The sequence below is a fragment of the Prunus mume genome, linkage group LG3, assembly GCF_029339155.1.
Source record: "Prunus mume cultivar Tortuosa linkage group LG3, ASM2933915v1, whole genome shotgun sequence".
NCBI lineage: Eukaryota > Viridiplantae > Streptophyta > Magnoliopsida > Rosales > Rosaceae > Prunus > Prunus mume.
The window spans coordinates 21,806,469-21,825,332 of NC_142700.1; the positions used below are offsets into that span (position 1 = coordinate 21,806,469).

At 40.2% G+C, this 18,864-nt stretch overlaps 1 protein-coding gene across 1 annotated transcript; it reads right to left on the reverse strand.

Annotated features, from left to right (window-relative positions):
• Positions 1–12,566: 12,566 nt before the first annotated feature.
• Positions 12,567–18,352, reverse strand: LOC148919099 (uncharacterized). The gene is made up of 14 exons (XM_089049039.1): positions 18,054–18,352; positions 17,538–17,635; positions 16,762–16,844; positions 16,452–16,578; positions 15,816–15,879; positions 15,310–15,407; positions 15,116–15,200; positions 14,229–14,352; positions 13,870–13,971; positions 13,653–13,717; positions 13,364–13,445; positions 13,197–13,276; positions 12,976–13,097; positions 12,567–12,830 (listed from the first exon to the last, which is right to left on the reverse strand). The coding sequence occupies exons 1-13, from the start codon at positions 18,305–18,307 to the stop codon at positions 13,040–13,042; spliced, it is 1,320 nt and encodes a 439-aa protein (XP_088905165.1). The 5' UTR covers positions 18,308–18,352; the 3' UTR covers positions 12,567–12,830; positions 12,976–13,039.
• Between the last annotated feature and the right edge of the window lie 512 nt (positions 18,353–18,864).

Sequence of the window (18,864 nt, forward strand, 5' to 3'; positions counted from 1 at the left end):
GTCAGCCGGATGGGTGCTCTGAAACGAGTCTTTGTAGGGACTCCTTCACCTTTTCCTTTGAGTTAAAGGCTGTACTTCTTTGTATTTGAATTTCTTAGATATACTTATACTTGTGAGGATATAAATTGTGAGGCCATAGGCCTTTGTTGTAAAGCTGTTTTATTGCTTATCTGACATCTTGCCGGTTGGTTGTTTATAGCATAATTTTGAGCAGGTTGAAGTTTGGGAATGTTCATTTTACAGGGGAGACTCTACCAAATTTTTGGTAGAAAGTCTCGGTCTTTAATAAGTGGGCCCAGGTATCGAGGTGATGTCGAATTTAGACGAGGGACCGTCCGGTTTCGAGGAGATTCGGGCAGGTCCTATCACAACCCTTTCCACAAACTCATTTTAACAACCCAAGTACCCCACACATAGCCAAACATATAGATAGAAATTCTCAAAATTCATATATACATACTCAAGATACTCAAATATGTCAAAACCCAAAAATATAATGTCAAAGCTTTATAAGAACATTAAGTTCTACAATAAAATATATAATAAATTCAATATACCATTTAAAACAACATGCAATATTTTCCATCAATAAAACCATGCTTAAGATTTGAAAACAAAGTCCACTCACAAGTAGTCCCACGCTGCTTGACCCTGAGAAGGTCCCGCCCGCTTGCGTATGCGTGGTCGGATACCTATTCGAATCTGAACAAGCGATTAACATCAAGCGCCCGAAACAGAATTTTGAATTAAAAACCTAGTTTCCCGGGTTTCTAGTGAATGTACGAGGAATGAGACGTTCTAAGAGTCCAACTACCCAAATCGGACGATGGAAAAGCCTCGGGAGACACTCGGTCAAGGCGATCAAACTTCCCAAATCGGGTCAGCGGGCCCACGGGACCACGACCTCGATTTTGAAATCCCGAAATCCTACGCGCTCGTGACAACCTAAGGATCTCATCGGGACATTTGCGGCTCCACCAAGCTTGCCTGGCGCCACCACACTACGCTGCCAGTAGCGTGGGTGGCTTGATCAATTCGGCGGTGGAAAAACTCCAAATCATTGCCGCCCAAACTCTTGTCCTAGGTAAAACACTATATTTGGAGTCACTTTTGTTCTTGGGCCTACCCCAAAAGTGGCGAAAATGGCGAATTCGAATGAAAACCGGCCAAAACCTAGGTTTTCAAATCAGATTTTATACTCACAATTGATCAATCCTATACAGCGATCAACTAGAACTTCGAGAAAATGGATGAGAATCCATACCTCATTATCGAAATGGTGGAGAAATGAGAGAGCGGCGGTTGAAATTTTCCTCTGCATCGGTCGGTTTTACGCAAAATCGGCGGTGTCACTTGCCGTTGGCGTCGGAGAAGCAGTGGGAAGGCGGTAGTCGGGCGGTCGGTTTGGTATCGTGGGTTGCGGTGGTGTTTGCCCGTTTTGCGTTTACTCCTATGATAGAAGGGCAAAGTTCCTCACTGCCTTGAGAACCATAGGTGATCAACAAGTCAGCTTTCTTTGGTGTGCGAGCGTGCCACTGCTAGTAATAAAAATTCTAGCGACTTAGTTTGGAATGGATAACTTGCGCCCCAAGTTACTGATTTCTGCAAACAAACGATTGTGAATTTGGGTGAGGAATATCTCCCAAGTAAGTTCTTTTCTTGCCTCAGATTGGTGAGGACTTTAACAATTTATCTCAGTATAAAGAGGTTGTTACTGGCGAGAATGGTTGATGAAATTTAAAGCATTTTTAGCGAGCGCCTTTTACAAAACTATAACAATAAATACTCATGCTAGAGATGAAGATCTGATTGGAACTCCATTTACATCGAGATGGAAGGTTACATTACAAAATTGGATTAAATGCCCAGTTTTGAGGCAGCTAATTTGGGTGGACCGTTGACAACCTTAATTTGCTAAGCTTCAACTATAATCGATACCAAATGTTGATTCTGCGAGTTTCAATGTACCCCATGCTTTTGAAGCTTTTGAGTGAAGCGAAGCTGCATTTTCTCAATCTGCAGGCGAAGTATTTATTTTGAGAACTTGATGGGCTAAGGCACTGTTTTGGTTTTCTTGAACCAAATTTGTAACGAGAGAAATCTCGTTTTGAATGACTTATTTTCTAAGTCTGAACCTTGGGAATTCTAATCTAAAGCTGGTTTTCACTTGGAATTCAAGTGAGCTTCTGGTTGATTTTGAGTTGTTTGTTTGATTGATGACTTGAGTGTTGGATTGATTGTTGTTGTGTTTTTGTGTTGTTTGTGTTGGTGTCTTGGCTCAATGAGCTTTGGTTGCTTTAGTGTTTTGAAGGTTTTTTGAGATCAAGTGATCATTTTGAGTTTTTGTTTTTGATTGATTTTTTGGTTGTCCCTTACCCTGTTCACTCCTTCTTGTATTTATAGTAAACTGTTTCTTCTCTGGAGTAGGGTGATTGTGTTTATTTATTGGGCGGCAAAGATATCTCCCCCCTTTTTCTCTTCTTTAATGGAAGGAAAGAAAATAGGATTTCTTCAGTTTTGGCAGATAGGCTCTCAAATAGGCAATCACTTCCCTGATTTTCTTGAAAAGGAACCTAATCTCTTTCCCAATTTCAACTGCCCCTTGTGATATTTTACCCGTGATGGTTAGTTTGATTCCTTTTCTGGACAGCTCCCTGCTTTCCTGCTTATCCTTCTCTGAGATTGTAACTTGCTTATCTCCTTGGGAGAATTACCTTCTCTGTAAAGACAGAAGAAAAATCTCTGAATATACATATATAAGAGGGATTTGATCTTCAGTTTTTTCATAATCAACTTGATGTCATGAACCCTTCAATCACTTCTTCTATGACAGTTGCCATTGCTGAATTTTCTTTATCCCAGAGATGTCACGTGGGATTGTTCCTTTTTCTGGACTCCCTCTTCCTATTGCTTTGTTTGCTCTGATGAGACTTGGGCTGGTCTCTTCTGGTTTTTTGGGCTTCCATCTTTCTTTGATTTTTTGCGGCTTTATTACAGGCCTAATTTTATTGGTTGGGTGTGTCAATTTTGGCCCAAACAATGCCCCCTTATAAGTATGAATCGTTTTGGAGCAGTTTGAGACTTAAATGACATAACCATTAAATTGGCGCGTGGTAAATTCCCCATTACCTCACGTCTGCGGACCTCATGGAAGACACATTGATCTTGTTGGTGATTATCACGGAGGAAGAACCAGCGAAACTAGCCAAGCCATTAACCATCTCTCGACCCTCATCAACGAGGCGCTAGGAAATTCAATCTTTGAGAAGGACAAGGACCGTGATTCCTCTGTATTGGTGAGCAGTTTGTTACCTTGTCGCTCTTCTGCGATTCTGCGAGTATAGGCATCGGCGAAGCTGGATAATTATCGATATTGGACTCGGGCCTACGATTCTGGCCCATCTATTCAAGAACACACTGCTGCCACCTGGAGAATCCGGCTGAACACATGCGCTCTTTGTGCATTACGGATGATCGGATCTTCTGCAAGTCTATTTCCCAAAGCGAGGTTCTCGGACATAGTTACGCACGAAGACCAAGTTACGCTCAACCTCCGATGTCGGCGAAGTGCCCAAGCGCTCCCTTGAAAGTATTTGATGTTCTTCCGACTTTGTACTAAAGGTCGCGGCTTAGTGGCGGTTGGTGATCGAAAAGGCTTATCCTTGGTTCCGGCTGGATCTGCATTTTGAGAAGGACCCGAAGAAGGCAGCCATAGCGGCTTGGAAGAAGTTCTGGCGTTACCTTGCCGAGAGATTTGCCTCATGGAGGAGAAGCCTCCAACTTATCATTTGGGGCAAAGTCTACCATCCCAACCATGCAAGGCAACTTGGCTGCCCTCGGCTCATACCCCTCAAGTCATCTGAAGGCATGTCGGGGTCTTCTTGGAGGGCGCGATGACTTGGAGGTCCACAAAGATGCCAGGTGTGCGGTGAATAAAATCAACAATAGTGCAGATGCCCTTTATCCTTCATGGGAATTGAACTCCTGCGATTCTGCGGAGTTTGATGCTTGTGAAAGCGGATTACAGTGATCCGCACGCTTCCCGACACGCGCCAGTCCTTTTTAAGAGGCTGGGACAATTGGAATGTCCATTCAGACGAAGAGACTCACAAATTCATGATGCAGACCATCAAAGACATCAACATGCAAGTTATAAAGGTAATCTCGATTACATGCATTTGTTGCCCATTCACATTTTTAGTGATGATGCTAATCTTTTACATGCATACTTAGATCCCTCTTTGTGAGCGGCTGGTGCAAAATCTAGCACTTCCTCCTGTAGTTCCTCTTCCTCCTGGCTTTCCGTGCTTTCATGAGTAGATTACGCCATATTGATGGTGGATTCTGCATAAAAACTTTCTTTCCTTCAATATATCAACAATCTTTTTGTAATGGACCGGATTGTTGCAGCTCGATCCTTTTCTTGTTGATTGGGACTAGACATTAGTGCTATGGAAATTTAGAACAAAGGTGTTCCAATCCTCCAAGGAATTGGTTAGACCTTCTTCAATGAGCCTGCAGGCGTGACACCATGGGGGCGGCCGTTAAGGTTGACTCCAAAGAAGGTGAAAGGACCAAGGTCATCATGATAATACCTTGCCTCACAACACATGGCAGAAGGTAGAAATGGCCGTGGATCGGCCTCTATTATCTCCATGTAGCCTTCTTCATTCCATAAAGCTAACTGTTGATAAAGAGTGGAAGGAACACATAGACTACTGGTGAATCCAGGTCTACTAAGCAATGCATTGTAAGTGGTAGAGGTAGTATCTACCACAAAGAATGCAACCTTCAGCTTCTTGCTTCCTACTAAAACATCCACATCTAGGATCCCAAGGGTTTTGGTGATGCCTCCTGCGAAATTGGTGACAATCAGGGGGTTGGAATTAAATCCTTTTACATTCTGCCCATTTTGCTCAGCATTCTGTGAGGCAGAAGGTTGATGGCTGCACCTCCATCTACCATAGTTTTGGGAATAGGAACACCCCCAAAGTTTCTTTATTATAAACAAAGTGCGAGGTGGTTTGTCATTTCTTTGGTTGGTTTGGAGAAGCAAAGGCGATCTGTAGCCAACTTGTGGGTTGTTCATACATCACAGGGTGCATTTCTTTGATACGGCATTTCTTCCATACCTTAACTTTGCATTCAAAACTTTCTTGGGAAAATCGTCTCAGTCCAGTGCTCTTGTCCTTCTCGCCCGAACTTTTGGCGGAATGAACACCATATTGATGCCTAGGTCGCGCGTAACAAGTCCTCAATTCTGCACCGAATGCCTCGGTTTTCGCATCCAATTCTCCGTCATAATCCATCTGTTCTCCATCATACTCCTCCGTCCATTCTCCTAGTTCTTACATTAGGAGCGCATTACAGTCATCTGTAGATGGTTCATAATCCAGCTACTCCTCTTCATATTCCTCAACCCAGTCTCCTTGCCCTTCTCTGGAATAGGATCAGTTTTCCTGCAGTGGGGAGTTTTAAGTAGATTTTAGGCGGAGTAGAATGGATAGAAGGTTTCTTTGAGGATTACCTTTTTCAACCACGTGGTTGAGAGATTGCTTGTTACATGCAGGGAAATATTTACGGCTCTTTCCCTTTTTGGCGGGATTGGCCTCTGAAGCACTGTGCGTTTTCTCGTTATTGAGGAATGTGCGATCTTGTCTCTGAACCCTCCTCCTTTGGGTTCTTGTCGGCTCCATTGTTGGTGCCACTTTTCCCGACAGAATACCACACACTTCAATGATGGCGCCAAGGTTTATCATACAGGCACTCTTATTGATTTTTCTTCCTTGGGCTGCTTAGTCATTCTTCTGCTTGGATTGGACAGGCCTAGGGTAGTTTCTCTGTCGGCCTTATCACAGGGGCGTGGTTCCAATCCGGTCAAAAACACTTGGAGTGGGCGGATCTTGTTTTCGGGATTACCTCGGCTTCGACCTCACACTTTTTCACCTTTGCGAGCATTATTCCAGGTGAAATGGTTGCTTTTGGTCTTTCCATAGTCTCCTTTGAAACTATTGCTTCTCTGAAGTCGGCCTCTATAGTTTGTCCTTCTTTCGTTACGGCCAATTTAGGTTGACCATATTAACTTGTGGCGGGGAAAGGATGCGTGGTGACGGATGGAGGTTTTACGCTAGCTTGACCTTCTTCTTTATTATCCCTTCACTGCATAACATCTCTGAAAACAACACAACTATTGGTAGAATGATTCCAAGAATTGTGTCATCTGCAATCTTATGCGCCCTTGAGTTCTTCTGGTTTGGGCATTACTGTGAGGCGTCTCTATTGCTTTACGAAGCAACATTTCATCAAACAAAGCATCTACTTTGGTCAGATCGAAAGAATATACTTTGTTCTGCATGGGTTTGTTTGGAACGAACCCTCCTGTGAATGGTGGCGGCTTTTGATCCCTTGGAGGCTTTGTAAGGGTTTTACAGTGATGGGATGTTTTAATTTTGCCATTTCCGCAACTGCAACCTCTCTCTCCTCCGATTCCTCTGCATCTTCTTCTGACTCCACTTCAATCATATGTATTGAGGAAGAAGGGGATTTGTAATACGTGCCTTTGGAAGAGTTTCTCTTCTGCTGTTCCTCTCTGAGCAATTCCTCGTACTTGCGCTTTATCTGCGATTCTGCGGATCTCAAACAACATCCCATCAAATCTTTTCCTCGGAGAAATTTTAAGGCGCTGAGCCATTTGGCGAGGTTCATCTTCACTCTGTTTGAGAGCGGCAAGGTCACTGATGGTGACTTCTGGCTGAATCCTGTAATAGTAGTCATGGAAGACGCTCTCCATTTGCTCCCAAGTCTGAATAGAATTTGCTGGCAGGTTAGTGTACCAAGTGAAAGCTTGTCCAGAGAGAGAGTTCCCAAAAAGTCTTAGCTTTAACAGTGGGTTATTCTCTATGGCTATGCATTGGGTGGAAAATCTGCCTACGTGCTCAACTGATGAAGCATGAGGATCCTCTCCGTTGAATAAAGTGAAGTTTGGTACTTTAAAACCTGGGGACAAGGGTATCTGATCGATGTAATATGGATATGGCTTCCTATAGGTGGGCCTTTCCCCCTTCCTGGCTTCAGGCTCCATCATTTCTGATCATCCTCTGCAATGCCCCACGTCATTTAGAGCATTAGCAGGAGGGTTTTGTCCACTGTGCATTTGAGCAAATCGTGGTTACGCCTATATGGTCTAAGCGAGAACTTCTTCCTGTGCTCCTCAGCTCTTCCAGTCCTTGGTAGTTCCTCCAGGTTTGCCCTCTGCTTTTTTTACATCGTTATTAGCATAAGGATAGTTTCCCCCTCTGCCTCTCCTTCCTCTTGCGGTGGAGGGAATGGATTGAGTCCATCCTTACGGGCCTGTAGGGTAATATTGCTGGCTGTTGAGCGAGAACTTCCATAGGGAGATCTTGTGGGGCAGCTTCTGCGGAACAAGGTGAGGCTACTGGCTGGTCTGCGGACTTGTCTGGCGCGAGCTTCGGCGTATTGGGGCGGACGTTCTTGACGGGAAAAACCACTTCCTGTGTCCGGCTGGATTTCTCCCGTTACAGGTATCCGGCTACTGTGCAGGAGGATTCTCTTGATATGGCCATGCCAATCACGGTGGGGACCATAGGGAAGATCTAGTTCTTTGGACCACCTCATCGGGATTGGGAATTACAGCCATGGCGACCTCCGATCCTTCTGAATGCTGTTGACCTGCCATTGCATCATGGCTGTCATATTATTTAGGGTATCTTGGCTCCTTTGTGTTGTGACCTCTTGTCGTAACCACAGATTCTGTATCGAGTTCATCCTTACAGGCAGTCTGGACCTCCTGCTCCTGTCTTTGCCATGTCTTGAATCCGAGCATCACTTTCTTGATTCAGTCCTTCCACGAGGCCACTTGGTTTATTTCCATGTCATGGTGTGGGTTCGGCTAGAGCTTCCGTATTCATGGAGTGGTAAAGAACTCAATGAGAAAATGTATACTTGAGAAGTCCCACTGGCGTGCCAAATTGTTTGCTTGTTTTGCGTTTACTCCTATGATGGAAGGGCAAAGTTCCTCACTGCCTTGAGAACCATAGGTGATCAACAAGTCGACTTTCTTTGGTGTCGGCGTGCCCACTGCTAGTAATAAAAATTCTAGCAGACTTAGTTTGGAATGGATAACTTGCGCCCCAAGTTACTGATTTCTGCAAACAAACGATTGTGAATTTGGGTGAGGAATATCTCCCAAGTAAGTTCTTTTCTTGCCTCAGATTGGTGAGGACTTTAACAATTTATCTCAGTATAAAGAGGTTGTTCTGGCCAGAATGGTTGATGGAATTTAAAGCTGTTTTTAGGCAGAACTTCCTTTTACAAAACTATAACAATAAATACTCATGCTAGAGATGAAGATACGATTGGAACTCCATTTACATCGAGATGGAAGGTTACATTACAAATTTGGAAATGCAGGGCTTGGAGGCAGCTTAGGTGGCTGGACCGTTGACAACCTTGATTGCTAAGCTTCAACTATAAATCGATACAAAGGTTGATTCCGCGAGTTTCAATGTACCTCATGCTTTTGTGAAGCTTTTGAGTGGAGCTGCAGTTTTCTCAATCTGCAGGCGAAGTATTTATTTTGAGGGCTTGAGTGGGCTAGAGGCTTGTTTTGGTTTTTCTTGAACCAAATTTGTAACGAGAGAAATCTCGTTTTGAATGACTTATTTTCTAAGTCTGAACCTTGGGAATTCTAATCTAAAGCTGGTTTTCACTTGGAATTCAAGTGAGCTTCTGGTTGATTTTGAGTTGTTTGTTTGATTGATGACTTGAGTGTTGGATTGATTGTTGTTGTGTTTTTGTGTTGTTTGTGTTGGTGTCTTGGCTCAATGAGCTTTGGTTGCTTTAGTGTTTTGAAGGTTTTTTGAGATCAAGTGATCATTTTGAGTTTTTGTTTTTGATTGATTTTTTGGTTGTCCCTTACCCTGTTCACTCCTTCTTGTATTTATACTAAACTGTTTCTTCTCTGGAGTAGGGTGATTGTGTTTATTTATTGGGCGTAAAGATATCTCCCCCCTTTTTCTCTTCTTTAATGGAAGGAAAGAAAATAGGATTTCTTCAGTTTTGGCAGATAGGCTCTCAAATAGGCAATCACTTCCCTGATTTTCTTGAAAAGGAACCTAATCTCTTTCCCAATTTCAACTGCCCCTTGTGATATTTTACCCGTGATGGTTAGTTTGATTCCTTTTCTGGACAGCTCCACTTTCGCTTATCCTTCTACGAGATTGTAACTTGCTTATCTCCTTGGGAATTACCTTCTCTGTAAAGACAGAAGAAAAATCTCTGAATATACATATATAAGAGGGATTTGATCTTCAGTTTTTTCATAATCAACTTGATGTCATGAACCCTTCAATCACTTCTTCTATGATCGCCATTGCTCGACTTTTCTTTATCCCAGAGATGTCACGTGGGATTATTCCTTTTCTGGACTCCCTCTTCCTATTGCTTTGTTTGCTCATGAGCCTTGGTGGTCTCTTACGGTTTTTGGGCTTCCATCTTTCTTTGATTTTTGCGGCTTTATTACAGGCTAATTTTATTTGGTGGGTGTGTCAATTTTGGCCCAAACAGTGGTCGAGGCGGTGGTGCTTGGAGGAGGAGCCGGCTGAAAAAAATTGAAGGGAGAGGGGCTGGTTGTGGGAGAGAGAGAGAGAGAGAGAGAGAGAGAGAGAGAGAGAGAGAGAGAGTGTTTTCAGATTTATTAAAAACCAACTTCGAGAAAATTACGGTTATGCCATTGAACTTGTTTTGAACGTAACTTTTTTGTTACAACTCCGAATCGAGCCCACCACCTGTCTACGAAGTCATCTCGGAACTACCTACGCAACCAAACCACCCGTGGTCCCAAAATTCTCCGGATAAGAAAATGACCAAATTACCCTTACCTTAAGGGTAATTCTGTAAATTCACTTAATTAAATTAAAATAGATAAATAATTTGAAATCGGGGTGTTATAGCGCGAATAGTAAAATGTAGTAGTGATATAAACAACTCTTATTACATGTTTAAATAGTAAATTTTCTTCGGGGATTCGCAAAAGAAAAGAAAATAATTAAGAACCTTTTGTTAAGAAAGCATTCTTACATGCCCGCTCATGTCAGCAATTGTGGTGGAGTTTATGATAAACTTGGTTGTGAGGGCAAAGTGAGACTCAAAACGTCAATAAAAGGCTTGCTTTGTAATAATACTAAGTCATGATAAGAATATTAATTTCAATTGTTCTCGTCGTCTTTGCAAATCTCTTGAAACATTGGGAGACATCCAGACGGGCATGCATGTTTCTTCTAAAGCTGGTAAACGGCTAGTCGTCCTTGAGCCTGCGTGTTGAGGAAGACCTTCAGTTGCTTGGCCTCCTGGCAAAAATTGCCATATCTCGTCACTTGTATGGGAGTGGTCAAAACAAAGAAAGTAATTACAGAGGATGGGAGTGGACTTAAAGCAAGGTAAGTTTTGGGCAAGTCAACCATGAGTCAAAACGTGCACTCCAAATATATTTCATGATGGGAGTGGTATAAAAACGGTGGGCATATTTGGAAATTAAGGTTTAATGCCCGTTTGGCATTGCTTATTTGGGGTAATAAGTGATTTTTACAAAATGTTGGGAAGCCCAATCCTTTTCATAAACTATGAGAAAATCACTTATTGTTAAAAATTCTGTGAGAGAAAGCTATAAGGGAAAGCGCAAATGAGGTGCTTTCATTTTCTGATTATGCAGGAATTAGTTTGAAGAAGCGCTGGGTTTAATGATTATGCGGCAATCATTTTCTGATTATGCGAGAATCAGTACCAACAACACTTTTAACAAAAAGTTTACCAAACGCTAAACTGTTTTCTCTTACAGTTAATTTCTCTCACAGCAAATCTGACAGCGATTATTTTCACAGCATTGCAATGCCAAACTTGCAGGGTTTAGGGTTTAGGGTTTAGGGTAAGTTATAAGTAAAGTGAAAGAAAGATGAACATCATTATTTAGGTAGGGATATGGGTTTTGGGTAAGTTAACATTCTCTATTATTAGAATGTGAATAAACTTTGCCTTGTTTTTTATTTTTCGGAAATCGTTTTTGGGTAAGTTAATATTGTCTAACACTGGAGATTTGAGTGAAAGTGATATCTTTTTGCTTTTTAGTGTAATTTTTTTTCGTAAAATAAATTTCCACACTTTTACACCTAAACCTCTTGGCTCAAGAATCCTGAATCTGCACTAATCCCACGCAAAATTTTCTCCCGATAATGTGAAGAAAAGCAAAGTAGGGCATCTCAGAGAAAAGCAATTTAAATTGTACTTTTCTATTCATTATTTGCATTTATAATATTTTCTCCTCCCAATGCAGCACAACAATATCAATTATAAGTTGAAGAGTAAGAAAGTGTTGTGATTGTTTTTGCTGATATGGCTACTCATACCAAGCACTCAAAAACCTTTGAAGAGACTGTTAATTTTCACTCAGCAAACGGGAATAGCTCATAATTTTATTTCTTTTTCCCTTAAAATATGGTGGTATGTCATTTTTCACCCTAAAAGAAAAGTAACTAAATAATCGCAAAAAATTTAGACTTAATTAATTTTGATTTCAACTATGATTGATAATGATTTAACTTTAATTAATTTTCCAAAAGATAATGAAACTCATACTAATCTTCACTCAACAGGATAATAACAAGTTAATCTAGTTTAAATTTTCTGTGATAATCTAACTGGTTATATATATACTCCCACAAGCTTCACAATCATTTCACTTGAAATCATTCACTCACGCATATCTTTCATTTGAGATTTAATTTGCAAAGATGGTGAAGAGTGGAGTTGCCGTGTTTTTCTTTCTTTTCTGTTTGGCTTTGACACAACGCTTGGCTGCTGCTGATGATGCCAAAGCTCCATCACCACCCTCCCGAGCCCACCAAAGGGTTTTCATGGTGGCACCCTGACCCTAAGCTTATAAAGTGCATGGGAGATTACCGTGCTGCTGCCTTGTTACCGTGAGGTTTGCGTGTCGTTTTGGACCCGAAAAATCGCCATTCAAGAAGATTGCTGCAAGGCCATTGTACAACTTGACGAAGATTGTTCCTCGGCTGTCTTCAGCAGGTTCAACAACCCTTTCTTCCAGCTTTTGTTGAAGGATCATTGCTCAAACAAGGGAGGATCATCACCGGCACCACCAAAAGGAAGAGCATCACGGGCTCCACCAAAAGCATAAGATGTCTAGTTGGGTCTTAGATTAGGCTTAGGCTTCTTTGAGTACAGATTCAAAATAATAAGTACTTTTTTACCATTTAGTCAGTTTTTCTCCATTGTGGCATGTTTTTGTTAGGCATTTTAATCTTCTTAATAAAAATTAGTTTTGTTTAGTTATTTGTTCCATTATGATTAGTTTATGATCCCGAAATTTCAAGGTCGGCCCTTTGAGTTGGGTGCTCATTTTGAAGAGTTTGAAATTACTTCATCCAACATAAACCCTAATTAAGGCAGAATCACTTTTTTACCTCTGAAAATATGGGTTTGTTGTCTTTTTTGTTGATCTCTGAAGTGAAATAATGTTGCATATAGGGGCATTTCTTAAAAACTAGAGCGGCTATATTCTCATCCTCTCCATGACATGTATAAAAGTTCTTCACAGCATTAAAATGAGTATATAGGATGGTATTAGATGTAAATTACATTCCACTTGTTTCATTTACTAAAGAATACCACGTATGTAGAGGGCGGAAAAGATTCACATTTCTCTCCAAAATTTGTTTAAAGTAATGACCCAAAAGATTTCTGGTCCTGCAAGATTGGGAAGCCTCACAACTGCAACAAATAAAAACATTCGCCACCTGGAAAAAAAAAAAAACGATTAATATTTGACAATGGCTAAAAAAACTAAATAAGCAGTACGACCCTATCAGTATATATTTCTTATCTAATGCTTGAAAACTTGTGTCATAATTTGAGTAAAAAAGATGGTGCCACCCGCTATACCTCTGCAACATGATGAACAAGCTGAAGAAGAATTTGAACTTTTAGATTGACTTCTGTGTGAGTATTACACGTATATTCCCAACCCCAACTCTTTTGGATTTGTTTCCACCATCCATGATGGCCTGTTTGAGGACCAAGAAAATATTAAGAAATGGAATAGTCAATACAAACAATAATATTATGTATCTAAAAGAAAGAGAACAAGGGACCAGAAATTTTACTTGTTCATTACAAAGTTGAATGTTCCTCGTGCAGCACGTTCGAGAAGGAGTTCTCTTGCCTCGATTGCAACGCCTTCAGTCTATACGGAGAGAATTTGATAAGAGGCTTATTGCATCAATGGGCAGCTTTTAGGTTTCTAAACTACGTACTCAGCCCTGGTACATACCTCCTCTGGAAACCAAACCCCAGGCTTTGTGCTTCCCTCAAGAATTGCCAGAACAAATGCAGCTGTTGCATTTCCAACTGATCTGCAACACAAATTCTATTTCAGTCACATCTCATTCAAATCCTCCAGTACGTACTTTCACATACATATGTCCACACCACAAATATCACATTTGATATCAACCTTGTAACATTTTACAGACATTTAAAAGAAAAGGGAATCGGGGTGTCCGCGATTGATTTTGGAAGGAAAAATAAACAAATAGACCTCTGGATAACTTAAAACTTACACGGAGAGTCTCTTGTGACTGAATATGCCAACTGTATTGCGCCCATCAGAGCACTCCAAATCAACCTGCCACCCCACCAAAAAGAAAAAGAATGAAGTGAAGTGAATTGCAATGACAAAGATGGTATGAATTATTATTCTTTTCCTCATGTACTAGTAAAAAAGTTGAAGAAGAAGTTGAAATAACTGAAGACTTGATTCAGTGTTTATATCCTCACCCTCATTGATACACGCTCTCCAGCAATACTATCAACTCGTCGGACTACGGGGTCAAACAGGTCAACCATCTGTTGGACTTTGCTTCTGTCTCTCAACAGCTCCTGAAAAGTTTATTCTAAAATTACTTAGGCTTATCATACGAGCTAACAGTTAGTTACTCAAAATTAATGTTGGGTCATTTTGGTGAGAATTTGTTTCTTAATCCTCACTAATTCCTTTGAAATGCAGAATATTGGCAATAGTCAATCAAATCTCATCTCATTTCTTATAATAAGGGTGAAAATCTAAATGCTAAGGCTAGAATTACAATTCTAGATTATCAGAGGGGATGCATGAAATCCCAAATGTCATAGCGTACTGCTGGAAGAAGACTAGTCATGGCTGCCATTCCCCAATTCCAAAAGAAGGGTGAAGTTCCAAATCGAGCACTGACAGTAGGTACTCCTAGGACCTCATGAGTACTTCTTACCTCTGGCAAATTCCTGAAAATAAGATTAGGTTTAGTACAACCCTTGTTTTATTGGAACCAAAGCAGTTTCATACTTTATTAACTGAGCAGATAGACAGAAACCAACTGGTTCATCTAAACAGAATTCATTAAGCTTCAAAAGAAGGAAAATAAGTCCTGATCGGACTTTTGGGAGTTGATTAAAAGATGCAAAAGCATCTCAAGGACAAACTACTATGCAATCTAAGAGTTATTCTGCAATCTATCAAGTACTGCATGGCCAGTAACCCCTCGTGGACATAATTGACAAACTCAACCTAGCTATGAGACAACTTCTTGAGAAGATTGACCTATGAGACCATTATGGTACATAAAACTTATATTTGTCTCCCCTTCTTGCAAGGACCAGAAAATAAAATTTAAACAAAACTTCGGATGAAACTTCTTCGATTGTGTTAATTATCTTTAGTGCAATTCCAGTATAGGGTTGTCAAACATGGTGACTGAAATATTACAATGTCGACAAGAAAGAACATAACTAGAAAACAAATTAGAAATGATACCAAAATATTTGATTGACAAGTTTCTAATGGGGTTTCCTTGCCCTTTCAGAAAATGTGGATGGGGGGAATTGTATACAACTGCATGAGACTTGTTAGGAACTTGGCATCGTCCACATAATGACCCAATTGGTGATAGCCATAATGGTATTACAGGTTTGATTTGTATATAATTTATTGATCATATGACTTGGTGACTTCAAACTCATGCATAAAATATTAGCTTACAGAACTTACAACAGATAAACATCTTTCTTTCCAATTCCTTTTCCAAAGTCAATCGTCAGCATTCCACTATATGGCTTTAGTTTGATCTTTTCTCCTGGTTGAGTAGCCCATTATTGGTGTTAGGCATGATACACGGAATTCAGGAGTCATCAAACACAATAGAAAAGGTGAAGAAGATATTGTAGAACAGCATTGAAACTAACCTTTATTAAATGCAACAACCTCCTCTCCGAGAAGCAAAAAACTAGTGGCTAAGATAGTTGGACCAGCCCCGCCAGTACCCGCTGTGTAGTAGTAGAATCTGATGAGAAGATATTGGCACATATTTGTTAGGCATAGAATTCATGATGACCCATAGAGAAAAAGCACAAACATTCCATGTTATATGTGACTATCTCAATCAAGAAGCATTTCGAAATATCCCAAACATCCAATTTCAAGTTTGCTCAAATTTGAATAACAATAAAAAGACATGGAATGCGACTGGGGAAGACATTGACCACAGAGCTTGAGAAGTGTGGCCAAAAAACGGTTTATTTCGAATATGAAAGATATTTTTAGTAGAAGACACCATTCAATGAAAAAGAATCTCAACCAGAAGAAAAGTCCTATTTGATGCCAACTGATTGGAGATATACTGTAAATGTAAGTTTAAAACAATAAAAATTAAACAATTCTTGGACTTAAAATAGGTAATGGGAATTGCTACCTTAGCCTTTCTGGTTTGCCTTTGCTTTCACTTCTTGCCGCACGAACTAGTTCTGCAGCCATCACTGTCATTATAACAGTAGGAGTCAGCATCTAGGAGACAAGGAATAGTAGATATGACCCCTTTTCACTTTGACACAAGAATACTATCTGACGACACCTCTAATTTATAAGTACTCCTATGATCTTCCATTGGTGTGTTTACAAAAAATTTGGTAAGTTAAATGTGGAATAAAACCTTAGGCATCATGTATTTTTGCCCTTGAGATAATCCAAACCTCACATAGACAAACCCAAAAGTTAGGTTATTACATTAGGAGGTTTAGTTGTTAAATTATAAATGTAAGGTACAACTCATCTGAATTCAAAAAACCCGCTACTCAGAGTATCTCAGCCCAGGCTTTTTAGGTCTATCTAGATCCAGAGAGTAACAAATCTCAGCTACGAACCCAAATAAAAAGGAGCTTGGTACTTGAGATTATTATTCACTTGCATTTTACTTCAAAGAAATATATCTTTGAAATATTATCTGGGACAAACAACTCCATTTGTTTCATTTTAAACACGGTTCAAATATATGCACAAGCAAGTGTACCAAACTTTGTGGACTATAGAACAAAATGTGCTGATGATACACCATTGCTCACTCCGGGATAAATTCCACCAGTTGTTATTGCTGGAACATTTGCAGCTAGCGCTCTACTGTTGAAAGATTTTGCGCGCAGTGAGTAGGCTGTATCATCACAAACATCAACATAGGCTGTCTGTGGAGAGAAGAAACACATTACCAAAGTCATACATTTTATAGTAAAGTTGAGATATATATTCCAACATAAACATGCACGCACACAAACGAAACAAACATATGTCACTTATAATTAAAAACACAATTTTTCTTTTCATGTGGGGGAAGGGGGACAATCTGTGGCCATAGTAACATTCCTCACCTTTGTCTGTAAGGCAGCTTCCAATACAGTACACTTCTCTGCTTGTTGGAATGGCCCTGCAGCATGAACTACAAGATCCACATCTGCAGAGAGAAGTCGCTTAAAAACAAATTTGATAATTACTGTTATGAAACTAAGACCACAAAATACTACATGGACATAAATTATGATCTCTATTATATGCAGTGTTCTCCAAAATGTGATATTGTGACAGAAATATATGAAATCCCAGACACAAGGGCATAGTTGTTCAGTAAATATTGGTTAAGTGAAAAGCATAGAATAGAATACGGAAAACTCTAGAGATAAATGATGTTTCTCTTTGTCCCAACATTTCTTTTTCTTTTGGTCGCTTGTCCCAACATTCATGCTTAATGCTTTCATAGTTCTCAAACCAAAAATCAGAACAACATAACAAAAAAAGTTACATAGGTCAAGCATAAATAGGTAAGAAATTACATATTTTGCCCCCTTATTCTTTTTTCTTTAACCTAGGTGCAGAAATAGGTGCTTGTGACACATGGACTACAGAAGACTACCCAAAATTTTGCAAACGAAATTGGATTCAGTTATTCTTAAATTATAAAGAGCAAAATTTCATTGGTACTCTTGGTTCATACCAGGAGTACAAAGAAGACAATAAAAATAATGGGTAAAGAATCAGCCAAGTACAAAACTGATACTTATTTGGTGAAACCATTCAATACCCCAGTATGGGAAACCAGCTGAAATTAAATCATGGTACCATGGAAAAAGAACTTAGAAGAATCATTCACCTTTCAGAGCTGCTTCCAATGATTTTACATTGTCAATATTTACTTCAGAGAACTCTGAGTTTCCCCCGAGTGTAGCCACCATATTAGCTCCTTTTTCCCTGTGATGGAATCATAATTCCAGAAATGTAGCATCTCAAATTGCCAGCATTCGTAATCAGATATGACCAAGGAGATGTGAAAAACTAACACATTTTCAAGAGCGTATTTTACCAGAAGATTAATATTGTTTAACTTCATGTCATCTAGCAATTGATAACTGATATTTCTTTGCTTTATGAGAAAATGAGGGAAAAGATGCTACAAGTTCCCATCAACACGTTTTATTACAAATTTCTATCTGGGACTGGAAAAAATTTCTAAGTAGTTCTGCTAAAGATATTAATTTTAAACCATTACGTTTTTTCAAACAATTATCATTTTATTTTCTCCGCCATGTTTTCTCAAAAACCAAACAAATATGAGACTGTATGAGAGAGAACTGGGTTCTTTGTTGGGCATAATGGTAAATTTGATTACCTGTTTCGACCGCCGACGAGAATTTGGAGGTCGGGGCAGAGCTTGGAGAGGGCAATGGCAGTGGAACCTCCGACCCGACCCGTTCCGCCCAGAACCAGCACCCGCGAGTTTCGGGTCTTCTCAGGGAGCTGAACCCTGCTCCCAATTTGGGCCTCTGCAGAACTACTACTAGGAGAAGAAGTGACCGCAGCAGTGACATTACAAAGGCTCATTCTGCTCTTCAAATGCATATACACTGAAGAAGCTCCCGCCATTATTCTCTCTCTACTCTATCACAACTCCCAAAACCCCCCTTCACCCTGGCCTATCCTATCAGTTTTTATCGTTGGTGATGACGTGGCACTTTGTGTGCCTAATAATCTTAATTTGGTTTTTTTCATTGATATTTAAGTAGGTCTCTCCATTTTATTTTATTGGATTAGGTCTTCGGTTTGGTTCGACTCATGTGAATGGGAATTCGATGTGTTTTTTTATGCACTATTGTTTGTAGCGGTGTGATTTTGATGTAAGTGGATTATCTGTTATAAATCTTGGGTGGTAAACATGAGTTTTTATCATAAACATAACTAAAATTTATCCCCTGAATTTATAAGAGCACTTTCAGCGCTTGGGTCCAGCCTGGGTAAAAGGCAATTCCAGGCCCCAAAACCCCTTAGCGAGCAAGGTCTAGCTCGGGCAAGGGTTGGGTCCCATGAGCCTAGGCAAGCCCACATGCAAATTCAGCCCGAGCATGCTGGGCAAAATGATAATGTTGACGTCTATAATGACGTCAACAACCAAAAAAAATTGAAACAAAATTGAAAAAAATACC